This window comes from Leucoraja erinacea, unplaced genomic scaffold (genome assembly GCF_028641065.1).
Source record: "Leucoraja erinacea ecotype New England unplaced genomic scaffold, Leri_hhj_1 Leri_343S, whole genome shotgun sequence".
NCBI classification, from domain to species: Eukaryota; Metazoa; Chordata; class Chondrichthyes; order Rajiformes; family Rajidae; genus Leucoraja; species Leucoraja erinaceus.
The window spans coordinates 119,014-135,524 of record NW_026576244.1 but is presented as its reverse complement, the minus strand read 5'-3'; the positions used below and the strand labels follow the sequence as shown (position 1 = coordinate 135,524).

Genomic DNA, 16,511 nt, shown 5'->3' with positions numbered 1-16,511 from the left:
CGCAGGCCTTGCCACGCACGTCGCACTCATAACGCCTCTCCTCATTGTGCCCCGTCATCTGGTCCTCCATCGAAGCTCAGACCCTCGAAGCTCAGCCCGCACACCGAGCAGATGGGGGGCTCGCTGGCACCCTGGCCGCCCTTAATGGCCGCTCACGTCCCCGTCTCTCCGTCGACAGCAATGGCTCCTATACCCTGCAGGAGGGGAACACATAGGATCAACATGCTGGCAAACAGGACATTACTAGCACATATTGAGTGTGTTTATGGCGGAGGAGACCGTTATATAATTCTGCGCGGCACAGTGGAGCAGCGGTACAGTTGCTGCCTCACCGCCAGAGACCCGGGCTCGATCCTGACTACGGGTGCTGTCTGTGGGGAGTTTGTACGTTCATCCATAGTGCGTGGGATAGTGCTAGTGTACGGGGTGATCGCTGGTCGGCACGGACTCCGTGGGCCGAAAGGCCTGTTGTTTCCGCGCTGCATCTCTAAACTAAAGTAAGCTAACCAGTTGCTAACTAGCGGTTAACCCGCCTTAACTAGCGATAAATCCCATTTGTGTGTGTGTTTTCACCATTTTAGCACCAAACCGGCCCCAAATCGCTGCTAAACGGGTCAGCGACGGCCAACACGTCTAGTGAGCGGTAACCAGCCGCTAACCAGCCCTAACTAGCGATATTAGGCGATAAAAGCCACATTTGACTACATTGGGAGTTTCAACCCCAGAACTACCCTAAATCGCTGCTAAACTGGTCAGCGGCGGCCAACACGTGTGGTGAGCATTAACCAGCTGTTAACCAACAATTAACCAGTGGTTAACCCGCCCTAACTAGCGATAAAAGTCACATTTGACCACATTGGGAGATTAAACCCTAGAACGGCCCCAAATCGCCGCTAAACGGGCCAGGGAGGGTTAACACGTTTAGTGATCGTTAACCAGCCGCTAACCAGCGGTTAACCAGCCTCTAACTAGCGATATTAGGCGATAAAAGCCACATTTGGCTGCATTTTTCCACTTTTGGAGATTCAACCCGCAAAACGGCCGCAAACCGCGACTAAACTGGTCAGCGACAGCCAACACGTGTGGTCAGCGTTAACCAGCCGCTAACTAGCGGTTAACCAGCCTTAACTAGCGATAAATCCGCCGTTTCCCGCGTTATTGGCGGCCGGAAGCTGCGGATTCCGCTCCCGCCGCCCCCTGGGGTTCCGCGCGGGTTCCCGGGGCCGTTTCCGGGCGGAAAAAGGGATGAAAAGAGAGAAAAAGGAGAAATAAAGGAGAGAAAGTCTCAACTGCAGCAGAGAAGCGACATGATGGCGGCGGCGGCAACGTCATTGCGTCAGCGCAACCCCGGAGGGGGCGAAACGTCACCGCGCAGAGCCCGACGTCATCGCTCGGAGGGGTAGAACGTCGCCGGACACACAATGGAGATGCCTTGATCAAAGATGGCCGCGGCCCCATTGGCTTCAATTGAGCAGTGACTTGACCAAAGATGGCCGTCTCCTCTCATTGATTTCGATGGAGATGTGACTTGATCAAAGATGGCCGTCTCCCCTCATTGACTTCAATGGAGAAGTGCCTTGACCAAAGATGGCCGCCTCCACTGTGGGCTTCTATGGAGAAGTGCCTTGTCCAAAGATTCAGTTTCAGATTCAACTTTAATTGTCAGTCGGTGTACGGTACAGAGAAAAGGAAATGCAGCATCTGTGTGGAGAACATGGATACGTTCAGCACCTCATATTCCGCCTGGGGACCTTGCGTCCGGATGGCATTAACATTGAATTCTCCCAATTTTGCTAGCCCTTACTGTCTCCTCCTTCCTTAACCCTTGAGCTGTCTCCTCCCACCCTCCAGCTGCTACGGTCAGGCAAACGCCTCCGTTGCCATGCGGTGAGAACGGAGAGGTTGAGGAGGAGTTTCTTCCCAGAGGCAATTCGGACTGTAAACGCCTATCTCACCAGGGACTAACTCTACTGAACGTTTTTCCTTCCATTATTTATTATGTAAAATAATATGTGTGTTATGATTGTGTTTATAATTTGTTTGGTTGTTTTGTTGTTTGTCTTTTGCACAAAAGTCCGCGAGCATTGCCACTTTCATTTCACTGCACATCTCGTATGTGTATGTGACAAATAAACTTGACTTGACTTGAGGTGACATTAAACAGAGTGCTGGAGTAACTCAGCGGGTCAGGCAGCATCTGTGTGGAGAACATGGATAGGTGACGTTTCACAGAGTGCTGGAGTAATTCAGCGGGTCAGGCAGCATCTGTGGAGAACATGGATAGGTGACTTTAAACAGAGTGCTGGAGTAACTCAGCGGGTCAGGCAGCATCTGTGGAGAACATGGATAGGCGACGTTTCACAGAGTGCTGGAGTAACTCAGCGGGTTTGGACAGGGTAGATGCAGGAAACATGTTCCCCATGTTGGGGGAGTCCAGAACTGTTAAGGTACATTTCTTAAAACAGACAACTCACAATAAGTTAGATCAACATCAACCAACACAAACTTTACTGATTACCAGACAAAGTGGGACCTGTTGGGTTCTATGTTCACACGGGAGGGCTAGTCCCTCAACGCAATATTCCAATATTGGTGGTCATTGGAGGGGTGGGGCTTTTCACTACAACCCAAACCCCCCCAAACAACCATTTGCAGGCAGTGCCTTTTTACTTCAACCCAAACAACCATTTGTAGGTAGTGTCTTTTTACTTCAAACCAACCATATTTTCATTTTCAAGCCACATTAAGGGCACTCACAGTTGAGTAGAAGGTACACAAAAATGCTGGAGAAGCTCAGCGGAATTTCCAGCATCTGCTGTTCCTTCTTGAATACAGTTGAGTAGACATGTGTTCAGTGTTATTCTGAGCTCAGAAAGACGTGACCCGCTGGATTCCTCTATCTTGCAGAGACTGAGTGAGGCACACCACTTCCTGGTTTTATAGACCCTCCCCCTCCCTCCAGCAGAGAGAATGGCATTAAAAAATAAAACATTAACATCTCTCTGGTCCCGGAAGGCGGAGGGGGGCTCTGAGCGAGGTGGCCAAAAATCACGGCCGTAGGGGGCGGCATTCTCTCGGAAATCGTAGCACAGTGAGTAGAGATCAGACTTTTAGTAATATAAGATTTAGCCGGCAAGAGTGGCAGGGGATACAAAGTCAAGTATGCAACACACCCTTAACCGTCCTGGGCCATCACTCTAATGAACAAAGGCACACAGCATCTTTTGTTACTATTTTGGAAACGTGACAGAGGCGAGGGAAAATAAGGAGATAAAAGGATGTGAGATAAGGAGAGAGGAATGTATATGTGCAGCATTAAGGGACATTGTTCAGGTAGCGTTTGGAGTATTGCATAGTTAACCAGAATGGTTTAAAAACGAGGAACTGCAGATGCTGGTTTACAAAAAAGGACACAAAACGCTGGAGTAACTCAGGGGGCAGGCAGCATCTCTGGACAGAAGGACTGAGTGACATTTCAGGTCGAGACTGAGGAGGGTCTCATAGAAACATAGACAATAGCTGCAGGAGTAGAGGCCATTCGGCCCTTCGAGCCTGCACCATTCGCCATTCAATATGATCATGGCTGATCATCCAACTCAGTATCCCGTACCTGCCTTCTCTCCATACCCCCTGATCCCTTTAGCCACAAGGGCCACATCTAACTCCCTCTTAAATATAACCAATGAACTGTGTGGCCTCAACTACCCTCTGTGGCAGAGAGTTCCACAGATTCACCACTCTCTGTGTGAAAAATGTTTTTCTCATCTCGGTCTTAAAGGATTTCCCCCTTATCCTTAAGCTGTGACCCCTAGTCCTGGACTTCCCCAACATCAGGAACAATCTTCCTGCATCTAGCCTGTCCAACCCCTTAAGAATTTTGTAAGTTTCTATAAGATCCCCCCCCCTCAATCTTCTAAATTCTAGCGAGTACAAGCCGAGTCTATCCAGTCTTTCTTCATATGAAAGTCCTGACATCCCAGGAATCAGTCTGGTGAACCTTCTCTGTACTCCCTCTATGGCAATAATGTCCTTCCTCAGATTTGGAGTCTCGACCAGAAATGTTACCCATTCCTTCCAGTATTTTGTGTTTACCTAAACAGCGCCTATCTATCCATGTGGCGGTGTGCCAGCAGGCTGGAGGAGCGGGCAAAGGCCTTGCCACAGAGCAAGCAGGTGAAGGGGCGCTGGCCGGTGTGGATTCTCTGGTGCTCCAGCAGGTGGTCAAGGCGGGTGAAGCCCTTACCACAGGACGGGCAGGGGAAGGGACGCTCACCGCTGTGGGTACGATAGTGCTGCCACAGGCTGGACATGTGGGTGAAACCCTTGCCACACTCAGCGCACACAAAGGGTCTCTCTCCGGTGTGTATCCGCTGGTGCTCCCGCAGCCCCCATGCTCTCTTGTCACAGTGGGAGCAGCTGCTCGCCGGCGTGGGCCCGCCGGTGATGCCGCAACCCCCGCGAGCTGTCAAACACCTCACCGCAGTACGGGCAGTCGTAGCTCTGGCCACTGGTGTGCACCTGCTGGTGAGACAGGGAGTGGGAGGCCATGGCAGAGCGCTCTCCACACACCGGGCTGGGGACGAGACTGTCACCGGTGTGAACCCGCTGGTGGGACAGCAGCGTGGTGGAGCAGATGAAGCCCTTGCCGCACTGGGTGCAGGTGTAGGGGCGCTCGCCGGTGTGGGTGCGCTGGTGATCCAGCAGGCTGCTGGACTGGGTGAAGCCCTTGCCGCACTGGGCGCAGGTGTAGGGGCGCTCGCCGGTGTGGATGCGCTGGTGCACCAGCAGGTTGGAGGAGTGGGTGAAGCCCTTGCCGCACTGGGCGCAGGTGTAGGGGCGCTCGCCGGTGTGGGTGCGCTGGTGCACCAGCAGGTTGGAGGAGTGGGTGAAGCCCTTGCCGCACTGGGCGCAGGTGTAGGGGCGCTCGCCGGTGTGGGTGCGCTGGTGCACCAGCAGGTTGGCTGGACTGGGTGAAGCCCTTGCCGCACTGGGTGCAGGTGTAGGGGCGCTCGCCGGTGTGGGTGCGCTGGTGTATCAGCAGCCTGGTGGAGTGGGTGAAGCCCTTGCCGCACTGGGCGCAGGTGTAGGGGTGCTCGCCGGTGTGGGTGCGCTGGTGATCCAGCAGGCCGCTGGACTGGATGAAGCCCTTGCCGCAGTCGCTGCAGGTGTAGGGGCGCTCGCCGGTGTGCAGGCGCCTGTGCACCTTCAGGTCCGCGGACGACTTGAAGCCTTTGCCGCAGTCGGGGCAGGTGAAGGGCCGCTCACTGCTGTGCACCCGCTGGTGCTCCACAGCCCCGACACTCGGGCAAAGCTCTTGCCGCAGGTGGAGCAGACATGGGGCTTCTCGCCCATGTGCAACTGCCGGTGCTGCTGTAGCCTAGACAACAAGGGAAAGCCATGGAGCAGCTATACGGCTTCTCGCCCGTGTGCAACCACCGGTGGATCTCCAGGCCATCGCCGTCTTGAAACTCTTGCCGCAGTCCGAGCAGTCGAAGGGCCGTTCCCCCGTGTGCACCCGCCGGTGGGTCTCCAGCTCGCTCGGGCTCCGCCAGGCCTTGCCACACACGTCGCACTCATAACGCCTCTCCTTGTTGTGCCCCGTCATCTGGTCCTCCATCGAAGCTCAGACCCTCGAAGCTCAGCCCGCACACCGAGCAGATGGGGGAGCCCGCCGGCACCCTGGCCGCCCTCAATGGCCGCTCACGTCCCCGTCTCTCCGTCCACAGCAACGGCTCCTAAACCCTGCAGGAGGGGAACACAGAGGGTCAACATGCTGGCAAACAGGACATTACTAGCACATATTGAGTGTGTTTATGGCGGAGGAGACCGTTATATAATTCTGTGCGGCACAGTGGAGCCGCGGTACAGTTGCTGCCTCACTGCCAGAGACCCGGGCTCGATCCTGACTACGGGTGCTGTCTGTGTGGAGTTTGTACGTTCATCCATAGTGCGTGGGATAGTGCTAGTGTACGGGGTGATCGCTGGTCGGCACGGACTCCGTGGACCGAAAGGCCTGTTGTTTCCGCGCTGCATCTCTAAACTAAAGTAAGCTAACCAGCTAAAAATCCCATTTGTGTGTATTTTCGCCATTTTAGCACCAAACTGGCCGCAAATCGCTGCTAAACGGGTCAGCGACGGCCCACACGTCTAGTGAGCGGTAACCAGCCGCTAACCAGCCCTAACTAGCGATATTAGGCGATAAAAGTCACATTTAAAGGCCGATAAATCCCCAGGGCCAGATAGGCTGCATCCCAGAGTACTTAAGGAAGTAGCTCCAGAAATAGTGGATGCATTAGTAATAATCTTTCAAAACTCTTCAGATTCTGGAGTAGTTCCTGAAGATTGGCGGGTAGCAAACGTAACCCCACTTTTTAAGAAGGGAGGGAGAGAGAAAATGGGGAATTACAGACCAGTTAGTCTAACATCGGTAGTGGGGAAACTGCTAGAGTCAGTTATTAAAGATGGGATAGCAGCACATTTGGAAAGTGGTGAAATCATTGGACAAAGTCAGCATGGATTTACGAAAGGTAAATCATGTCTGACGAATCTTATAGAATTTTTCGAGGATGTAACTAGTAGTGTGGATAGGGGAGAACCAGTGGATGTGGTGTATCTGGACTTCCAGAAGGCTTTCGACAAGGTCCCACATAAGAGATTAGTATACAAACTTAAAGCACAAGGCATTGGGGGTTCAGTATTGATGTGGATAGAGAACTGGCTGGCAAACAGGAAACAAAGAGTAGGAGTAAACGGGTCCTTTTCACAATGGCAGGCAGTGACTAGTGGGGTACCGCAAGGCTCAGTGCTGGGACCCCAGCTATTTACAATATATATTAATGATCTGGATGAGGGAATTGAAGGCAATATCTCCAAGTTTGCGGATGACACTAAGCTGGGGGGCAGTGTTAGCTGTGAGGAGGATGCTAGGAGACTGCAAGGTGACTTGGATAGGCTGGGTGAGTGGGCAAATGTTTGGCAGATGCAGTATAATGTGGATAAATGTGAGGTTATCCATTTGGTGGCAAAAACGGGAAAGTAGACTATTATCTAAATGGTGGCCGATTGGGAAAGGGGGAGATGCAGCGTGACCTGGGTGTCATGGTACACCAGTCATTGAAGGTAGGCATGCAGGTGCAGCAGGCAGTAAAGAAAGCGAATGGTATGTTAGATTTCATTGCAAAAGGATTTGAACTTGAGTATAGGAGCAGGGAGGTTCTACTGCAGTTGTACAGGGTCTTGGTGAGACCACACCTGGAGTATTGCGTACAGTTTTGGTCTCCAAATCTGAGGAAGGACATTATTGCCATAGAGGGAGTGCAGAGACGGTTCACCAGACTGATTCCTGGGATGTCAGGACTGTCTTATGAAGAAAGACTGGATAGACTTGGTTTATACTCTCTAGAATTTAGGAGATTGAGAGGGGATCTTATAGAAACTTACAAAATTCTTAAGGGGTTGGACAGGCTAGATGCAGGAAGATTGTTCCCGATGTTAGGGAAGTCCAGGACAAGGGGTCACAGCTTAAGGATAAGGAGGAAATCCTTTAAAACCGAGATGAGAAGAACTTTTTTCACACAGAGAGTGGTTAATCTCTGGAACTCTCTGCCACAGAGGGTAGTTGAGGCCAGTTCATTGGCTATATTTAAGAGGGAGTTAGATGTGGCCCTTGTGGCTAAGGGGATCAGGGGGTATGGAGAGAAGGCAGGTACGGGATACTGAGTTGGATGATCAGCCATGATCATATTGAATGGCGGTGCAGGCTCGAAGGGCCGAATGGCCTACTCCGGCACCTAATTTCTATGTTTCTATTTGACTACATTTGACCACATTGGGAGTTTCAACCTCAGAACTGCCCCAAATCGCTGCTAAACTGGTCAGCGGCGGCCAACACGTGTTGTGAGCGTTAACCAGCCGTTAACCAACAATTAACCAGTGGTTAACCTGCCCTAACTAGCGATAAGTCACATTTGACCACATTGGGAGATTAAACCCTAGAATGGCCCCAAATCGCCGCTAAACGGGCCAGGGTTAACACGTTTAGTGATCGTTAACCAGTCGCTAACCAGCGGTTAACCAGCCCCTAACTAGCGATATTAGGCGATAAAAGCCACATTTGGCTGCATTTTTCCACTTTTGGAGATTCAACCCGCAAAACGGCCCCAAACCGCGGCTAAACTGGTCAGCGACGGCCAACACGTGTGGTCGGCGTTAACCAGTCGCTAACTAGCGGTTAACCAGCCTTAACTAGCGATAAATCCGCCGTTTCCCGCGTTATTGGCGGCCGGAAGTTGCGGATTCCGCTCCCGCCGCCCCCTGGGGTTCCGCGCGGGTTCCCGGGGCCGTTTCCGGGCGGAAAAAGGGATGAAAAAGGAGAGAAAAAGGAGAAATAAAGGAGAGAAAGACTCAACTCCAGCAGAGAAGCGACATGATGGCGGCGGCGAGAGGAGGAGGAGGGGGCGGGGCCACGTCACTGCGTCAGCTCGTCCCTGCCCGCAACGTCATCGCGCTGAAGGGTAGAACGTCACCGGGTCCGGCCCCTCCCCCCCTTCTCATTGACTTCAATGGAAGAAGTGCCTTGACCAAAGATGGCCGCCGCCTCGTCCTGGGATTCACTCCCATTGACTTCAATGGAATGGAGAAGTGCCTTGATCAAAGATGGTGAACCTTCTCTGTACTCCCTCTATGGCAAAAATGCCGTAGATTAGGAGACCTAATCCTGAGATTTCCTCAGATTAGGAGACCAAAACCAAAGACCTTATAGCGAAGCAAGATAGGCTACTCCTGCTAAATGCAATGGACTGACGTATAGTACGCTATGGAGGGGATCATGGGCATTTTCCACGCCCATTTTAGCAACCTGAGCCTACCTAACCCGACCCGACTCGCACTGTAATCAATGTTGCGGGGCAACAGTTTGTGTGGGTCAGATTCATAAATCTGTCAGTTCAAACTTCTTGTCAAGAATAAAATTTGATTCTGGTAAATTGTCTTTTTTAATGTTTTTTAAATAATTTCTTTTTAAATGGCTCACAAGCAGTGTTTGAGTTGATTTTGTAGTAACCGGAATCGACCCGACTCGCAGGGTGATTGACAGGGGGGGACTTTTTGTGCGTGATTATAGAGTTAGATTCATAATTCTGTTAGTTCATAATTCTGTTGATTCTTGTTAAGGAATAAAATGTTTATAAACACACATACATGAAAATTATATAAATGTATATAACACACACAATTATATTTCTTCTAATCCAATAATGAACTTTATTGTAAATAAGAAACATTGTCTTGGGGCACTCTCTCTCCCCGCTGCCCCAGGTCCCGCACTCTCTCTCCCCGCTGCCCCGGACCCCGCACTCTCTCTCCCCGCTGCCCCGCACTCCTTCTCCCCCCTGCCCCGCACTCCCTCTCCCCGCTGCCCCGGGCCCCGCGCTCTCTCTCCCCGCTGCCCCGCACTCCTTCTCCTCGCTGCGGATCCAATCTTTGGCCGGAAGCAAGAAGGCGGGAGCAAGAAAGCGGAGCAAGATGGCGGAGTCAGGTTGCTAAAATGTGTCCTATAATCACCCATGAATCCGCCAATGAGCGTACCTCACTTTTGCGTGAGAGTAATCCATCTTGCTTCGCTATAAGATCTTTGACCAAAACTGTACACAATACTCCAGGTGTGGTCTCACCAAGACCCTGTACAACTGCAGTAGAACCTCCCTGCTCCTACACTCAAATCATAAGCTAATGGCATGTTGGCCTTCAGAGAGAGGGATTGAGTTTAGGCGCTAGGTGGACCTACTGCAGTTGTACAGGGCCCTGGTGACACCACACCTGCAGTATTGTGTGCAGTTTTGATCTCCAAATTTGAGGAAGGATATTCTTGCTATTGAGGGAGCCCAGCGTAGGTTCACCAGGTTAATTCCTGAGATGATGGCGGGACTGACATATGTTGAAAGAATGGGTCGACTGGGTTTGTATTCACTGGAATTCAGAAGGATGAGCGGATATCTTATAGAATCGTATACAATTAGTGAGAGATTGGACAGGGTAGATGCAGGAAACATGTTCCCCATGTTGGGGGAGTCCAGAACTGTTAAGGTACATTTCTTAAAACAGACAACTCACAATAAGTTAGATCAACCAACACAAGTTTTACTGATTATTTAGCCTGCGATAGAGGCAGGGGATACAAAGTCAAGTATGCAACACACACTTAACCATTCTGGGCCATCACTCTAATGAACAAAGGCACACAGCATCTTTTGTTACTATTTTGGAAACGTGAAGTAAGTGATAGAGGCGAGTAAAAATAAGGAGTTAAAACGATGTGAGATAAGGAGAGAGGAATGTATATGTGCAGCTTTAAGGGTCATTGTTCAGGTAGCGTTTGTAGTATTGCATAGTTAACCAGAATGGTTTAAAAACGAGGAACTGCAGATGCTGGTTTACAAAAAAGGACACAAAACGCTGGAGTAACTCAGCGGGACAGGCAGCATCTCTGGACAGAATGACTGAGTGACATTTCGGGTCGAGACTGAGGAGGGTCTCGACCAGAAACGTTACCCATTCCTTCTAATATTTTGTGTTTACCTAAACAGCGCCTATCTATCCACGTGACAGTGTGCCAGCAGGCTGGAGGAGCAGGCAAAGGCCTTGCCACAGAGCGAGCAGGTGAAGGGGCGCTGGCCGGTGTGGATTCTCCGGTGCTCCAGCAGGTGGTCAAGGCGGGTGAAGCCCTTACCACAGGACGGGCAGGGGAAGGGACGCTCACCGCTGTGGGTACGATATTGCTGACACAGGCTGGACACGAGTGTGAAACCCTTGCCACACTCAGCGCACTCAAAGGGTCTCTCTCCGGTGTGTATCCGCTGGTGCTCCCGCCGCCCATGTGCTCTCTTGTCACAGTGGGAGCAGCTGCTCGCCGACGTGGGCCCGCCGGTGATGCCGCAACCCCCACGAGCTGTCAAACGACTCACCGCAGTACGGGCAGTCATAGGGCTGGCCACTGGTGTGCACCTGCTGGTGACACAGGGAGTGGGAGTCCATGGCAGAGCGCTCTCCACACACCGGGCTTGGGACTGGACGGTCTCTGACATGAACCCGCTGGTGGGACAGCAGCGTGGTGGAGCAGATGAAGCCCTTGCCGCACTGGGCACAGGTGTAGGGGCGCTCGCCGGTGTGGGTGCGCTGGTGCCTCTGCAGGGCGCTGGACTGGGTGAAGCCCTTGCCGCACTGGGCGCAGGTGTAGGGGCGCTCGCCAGTGTGGGTGCGCTGGTGCCTCTGCAGGCTGCTGGAGTGGGTGAAGTCCTTGCCGCACTGGGCGCAGGTGTAGGGGCGCTCGCCAGTGTGGGTGCGCTGGTGCCTCTGCAGGTTGGAGGACTGGGTAAAGCCCTTGCCGCACTGGGCGCACGTGTAGGGGCGCTCGCCGGTGTGTGTGCACTGGTGCTTCTGCAGGCGGCTGGACTTGGTGAAGCCCTTGCCGCACTGGGCGCAGATGTAGGGGTGCTCGCTGGTGTGGGTGCGCTGGTGCTTCAGCAGGTTGGAGGACTGGGTGAAGCCCTTGCCGCACTGGGCGCAGGTGTAGGGGCGCTCGCCGGTGTGGGTGCGCTGGTGCACCAGCAGCGTGGTGGAGCGGGTGAAGCCCTTTCCACACTGGGCGCAGGTGAAGGGGCGTTCGCCAGTGTGGGTGAGCTGGTGCCTCTGCAGGCTGCTGGACTGGGTGAAACCCATGCCGCACTGGGCGCAGGTGTAGGGGCGCTCGCTAGTGTGGGTGCGCTGGTGATCCAGCAGGTTGGAGGAGCAGGTGAGGCCCTTGCCGCACTGGGCGCAGGTGTAGGGGCGCTCGCCAGTGTGGGAGCGCTGGTGTACCAGCAGCCTGGTGGAGGTGGGGAAGCCCTTGCCGCATTGGGCGCAGGTGTACGGGCGCTCGCCGGTGTGGGTGCGCTGGTGATTGCCTCTGCAGGCTGCTGGACTGGGTGAAGCCCTTGCCGCATTCGCTGCAGGTGTAGGGGTGCTCGCCGGTGTGCAGGTGCCTGTGCACCTTCAGTTCCCTGGACGATTTGAAGCCTTTGCCGCAGTCGGGGCAGGGGAAGGGCCGCTCGCTGCTGTGAACCGGCCCGTGAGCCCGCAGCCCCGACATCCAGGCAAAGCTCTTGCCGCAGGTGGAGCAGACATGGGGCTTCTCGCCCGTGTGCAACTGCCGGTGCTGCCGTAGCCCAGACAACACGGCAAAGTTCTTGCCACATGTGGAGCAGCTATGGGGCTTCTCGCCCGTGTGCAACCGCCGGTGAGTTTCCAGGACATACGCCGTCTTGAAACTCTTGCCGCAGTCCGAGCAGTCAAAGGGCCGTTCTCCCGTGTGCACCCGCCGGTGGGCCTCCAGCTCGCTTGGGCTCCGGCAGGCCTTGCCACACACATCGCACTCATAACGCCTCTCCTCATTGTGCCCCGTCATCTGGTCCTCCATCGAAGCTCAGACCCTCGAAGCTCAGCCCGCACACCGAGCAGATGGGGGGCTCGCCGGCACCCTGGCCGCCCTCAATGGCCGCTCACGTCCCCGTCTCTCCGTCGACAGCAACGGCTCCTATACCCTGCAGGAGGGGAACACAGAGGGTCAACATGCTGGCAAACAGGACATTACTAGCACATATTGAGTGTGTTTATGGCGGAGGAGACCGTTATATAATTCTGCGCGGCACAGTGGAGCAGCGGTACAGTTGCTGCCTCACAGTTGCTAACTAGCGGTTAACCCGCCTTAACTAGCGATAAATCCCATTTGTGTGTGTTTTCACCATTTTAGCACCAAACCGGCCCCAAATCGCTGCTAAACGTGTCAGCGACGGCCAACACGTCTAGTGAGCGGTAACCAGCCGCTAACCAGCGGTTAACTAGCCCTAACCAGCGATATTAGGCGATAAAAGCCACATTTTTCCACTTTTGGAGATTCAACCCCCAGAACGGCCCCAAACCGCGGCTAAACTGGTCAGCGACGGCCAACACGTGTGGCCAGCGTTAACCAGCCGCTAACTAGCGGTTAATCAGCCTTAACTAGCGATAAATCCGCCGTTTCCCGCGTTATTGGCGGCCGGAAGTTGCGGATTCCGCCCCCGCCGCCCCCTGGGGTTCCGCGCGGGTTCCCGGGGCCGTTTCCGGTCGGAAAAAGGGATGAAAAAGAGAGAAAAAGGAGAAATAAAGGAGAGACTCAACTCCAGCAGAGAAGCGACATGATGGCGGCGGCGAGAGGAGGGGGCGGGGCCGCGTTTCTGCGTCAGCGCGTATAGGGCTCGACGTCACCGGGCCCGGCCCCTCCCCCTCAATGTAAGAAGTGCCATGATCAAAGATGGCCGCCGCATCACCCTGGGCTTCAATGGAGATGACTGCCAGCATGAAAGATGGCCGCCACACTCTGGGATTCATTCGTAGACAATGGAATAGTCTGCCTTGATCAAAGATGGCCGACGTCCTCCCTCATAGACTTCAATGGAAGATGGCCGCCGCCTCCCCCCCCCACGGGATTCATCTCCATTGGCTTCAATGGAGACGACTGCCAGTAGCAAATATGGCCGCCGCGCTAGAGCCTCAATCCCCTCGACTTCAATCTGGGAAGTGCCTTGAACAAAGATGGCCACTGCACTCCCTCATAGACTTCAATGGAAGTTGTGCCAGTAGCAAAGATGGCCGCCGCCTCCCTGTGCATCACCATCCCATGGACTTAAATGGGGAAGTGCCTTTAACAAAGATGGCCGATACATCCCTGGGATTCACCTCCCATTGAACTTAATGAAGTGCCTTGATCAAAGATGGCCACCTGCCCCTGGGGTTCACTCCCATTGACTTCAATGGAGTGGAGAAGTGCCTTGATCAAAGATGGTGAACCTTCTCTGTACTCCCTCTATGGCAAGCATGTCTTTCCTCAGATTAGGAGACCAAAACTGTACGCAATACTCCAGGTGTGGTCTCACCAAGACCCCGTACAACTGCAGTAGAACCTCCCTGCTCCTAGACTCAAATCATAAGCTAATGGCCTGTTGGCCTTCATAGAGAGAGGGATTGAGTTTAGGAGCTAGGTGGACCTACTGCAGTTGTACAGGGCCCTGGTGACACCACACCTGGAGTATTGTGTACAGTTTTGGTCTCCAAATTTGAGGAAGGATATTCTTGCTATTGAGGGAGCCCAGCGTAGGTTCACCAGGTTAATTCCCGGGATGGCGGGACTGTCATATGTTGAAAGAATGGGTCGACTGGGTTTGTATTCACTGGAATTCAGAAGGATGAGTCAACACAAGTTTTACTGATTATTTAGCCTGCAAGAGTGGCAGGGGATACAAAGTCAAGTATGCAACACACTTAACCATTCTGGGCCATCACTCTAATGAACAGAGGCACACAGCATCTTTTGTTACTATTTTAGAAACGTGAAGTAAGTGACAGAGGCGAGTGAAAATAAGGAGTTAAAACGATGTGAGATAAGGAGAGAGGAATGTATATGTGCAGCTTTAAGGGACATTGTTCAGGTAGCATTTGGAGTATTGCATAGTTAACCAGAAGTTTAAAAACAAGGAACTGCAGATGCTGGTTTACAAAAAAGGACACAAAATGCTGGAGGCTTTGGGATCCACACAAAGGGTCTCTCTCCGGTGTGTATCCGCTGGTGCTCCCGCAGCCCCCGTGCTCTCTTGTCACAGTGGGAGCAGCTGCTCGCCGACGTGGGCCCGCCGGTGCTGCCGCAACCCCCGCGAGCTGTCAAACTCCTCACCGCAGTACGGGCAGTCGTAGGGCTGGCCACTGGTGTGCACGTGCTGGTGAGACAGGGCGTGGGAGGCCATGGCAGAGCGCTCTCCACACACCGGGCTGGGGATGGGACGGTCGCCGGCGTGAACCCGCTGGTGGGACAGACAGCAGCTTGGTGGAGCGGATGAAGCCCTTGCCGCACTGGGCGCAGGTGTAGGGGCGCTCGCCGGTGTGGGTGCGCTGGTGCACCAGCAGGCTGCTGGACTGGGTGAAGCCCTTGCCGCACTGGGCGCAGGTGTAGGGGCGCTCGCCGGTGTGGGTGCGCTGGTGCACCAGCAGGTTGCTGGAGCTGGGTGAAGCCCTTGCCGCACTGGGCGCAGGTGTAGGGGCGCTCGCCGGTGTGGGTGCGCTGGTGCTCCAGCAGGTTGCTGGACTGGGTGAAGCCCTTGCCGCACTGGGCGCAGGTGTAGGGGCGCTCGCCAGTGTGGGTGCGCTGGTGTATCAGCAGCCTGGTGGAGGTGGTGAAGCCCTTGCTGCACTGGGTGCAGGTGTAGGGGCGCTCGCCGGTGTGGGAGCGCTGGTGTATTAACAGCCTGGTGGAGGTGGTGAAGCCCTTGCCGCACTGAGCGCAGGTGTAGGGGCGCTCGCCGGTGTGGGTGCGCTGGTGATTCTGCAGGCCGCTGTACTGGATGAAGCCCTTGCCGCAGTCGCTGCAGGTGTAGGGCCGCTCCCCAGTGTGCACGCGCCTGTGCACCTTCAGTTCCGTGGACGACTTGAAGCCTTTGCCGCAGTCGGAGCAGGTGAAGGGCCGCTCACTGCTGTGCACCCGCTGGTGCGCCCACAGCGCCGACAACCGGGCAAAGCTCTTGCCGCAGGTGGAGCAGACATGGGGCTTCTCGCCCATGTGCAACTGCCGGTGCTGCCGTAGCCTAGACAACAAGGCAAAGTTCTTGCCACATGTGGAGCAGCCATACGGCTTCTCGCCCGTGTGCAACTGCCGGTGAGTCTCCAGGACATTCGCTGTCTTGAAACCCTTTCCGCAGTCGGAGCAGTCGAAGGGCCGTTCTCCCGTGTGCACCCGCCGGTGGGCCTCCAGCTCACTCGGGCTCCGGCAGGCCTTGCCACACACGTCGCACTCATAACGCCTCTCCTTGTTGTGCCCCCCGTCATCTGGTCCTCCCTCGAAGCTCAGACCCTCGAAGCTCAGCCCGCACACCGAGCAGATGGGGGGCTCGCCGGCACCCTGGCCGCCCTCAATGGCCACTCACGTCCCCGTCTCTCCGTCCACAGCAACGGCTCCTAAACCCTGCAGGAGGGGAACACAGAGGGTCAACATGCTGGCAAACAGGACATTACTAGCACATATTGAGTGTGTTTATGGTGGAGGCACCATTCAGATAGTAATCTGCCTTCCTGTTCTTGCATTTATCCGCATTAAACTGCATCTGCCATGCATCTGCCCGCTCCCTCAACCTGTCCAAGTCACCCTGCATCCTCATAGCTGTCGCTAACTAGCAGGGAATCGCCCTTAAATACCTCAGCCCCATCTCCGTCTTGCCATTAACCAGCTGTTAATTAGCAGTTAATCCACTCTAAATGTGCTCTGAACCACAACCCACTTGTTTAACCATCAGACCCCCCATCAACTACCTCTAACTAATTGTTAACTAGCGGTTAACCTGCATTTTCAACCCCTCAAGTCCAATCGCTGTGTGTTTCTACCAGAATGGCAGAAGTTTCTCCCTGACCGCCGTTCCGTGACCTTCAACCATGACTAGGCAGAGCCAGGGAGCGCT

General features: G+C 54.2%; 1 protein-coding gene and 1 pseudogene across 1 annotated transcript; both read right to left on the bottom strand.

Annotated features, from left to right (window-relative positions):
- Positions 1–2,490: 2,490 nt before the first annotated feature.
- On the bottom strand, positions 2,491–5,377 carry LOC129693548 (zinc finger protein 239-like; the record flags this gene model as incomplete). The annotated part of the gene is given in 2 exon segments (XM_055630349.1): positions 2,491–4,959; positions 4,961–5,377. Coding segments are annotated over 2 exon segments (975 nt in total), but the record flags the coding sequence as incomplete, so codon positions are not given.
- Positions 5,378–10,116: 4,739 nt separating this feature from the next.
- On the bottom strand, positions 10,117–15,970 carry LOC129693547 (zinc finger protein 850-like; annotated as a pseudogene).
- Positions 15,971–16,511: the final 541 nt, after the last annotated feature.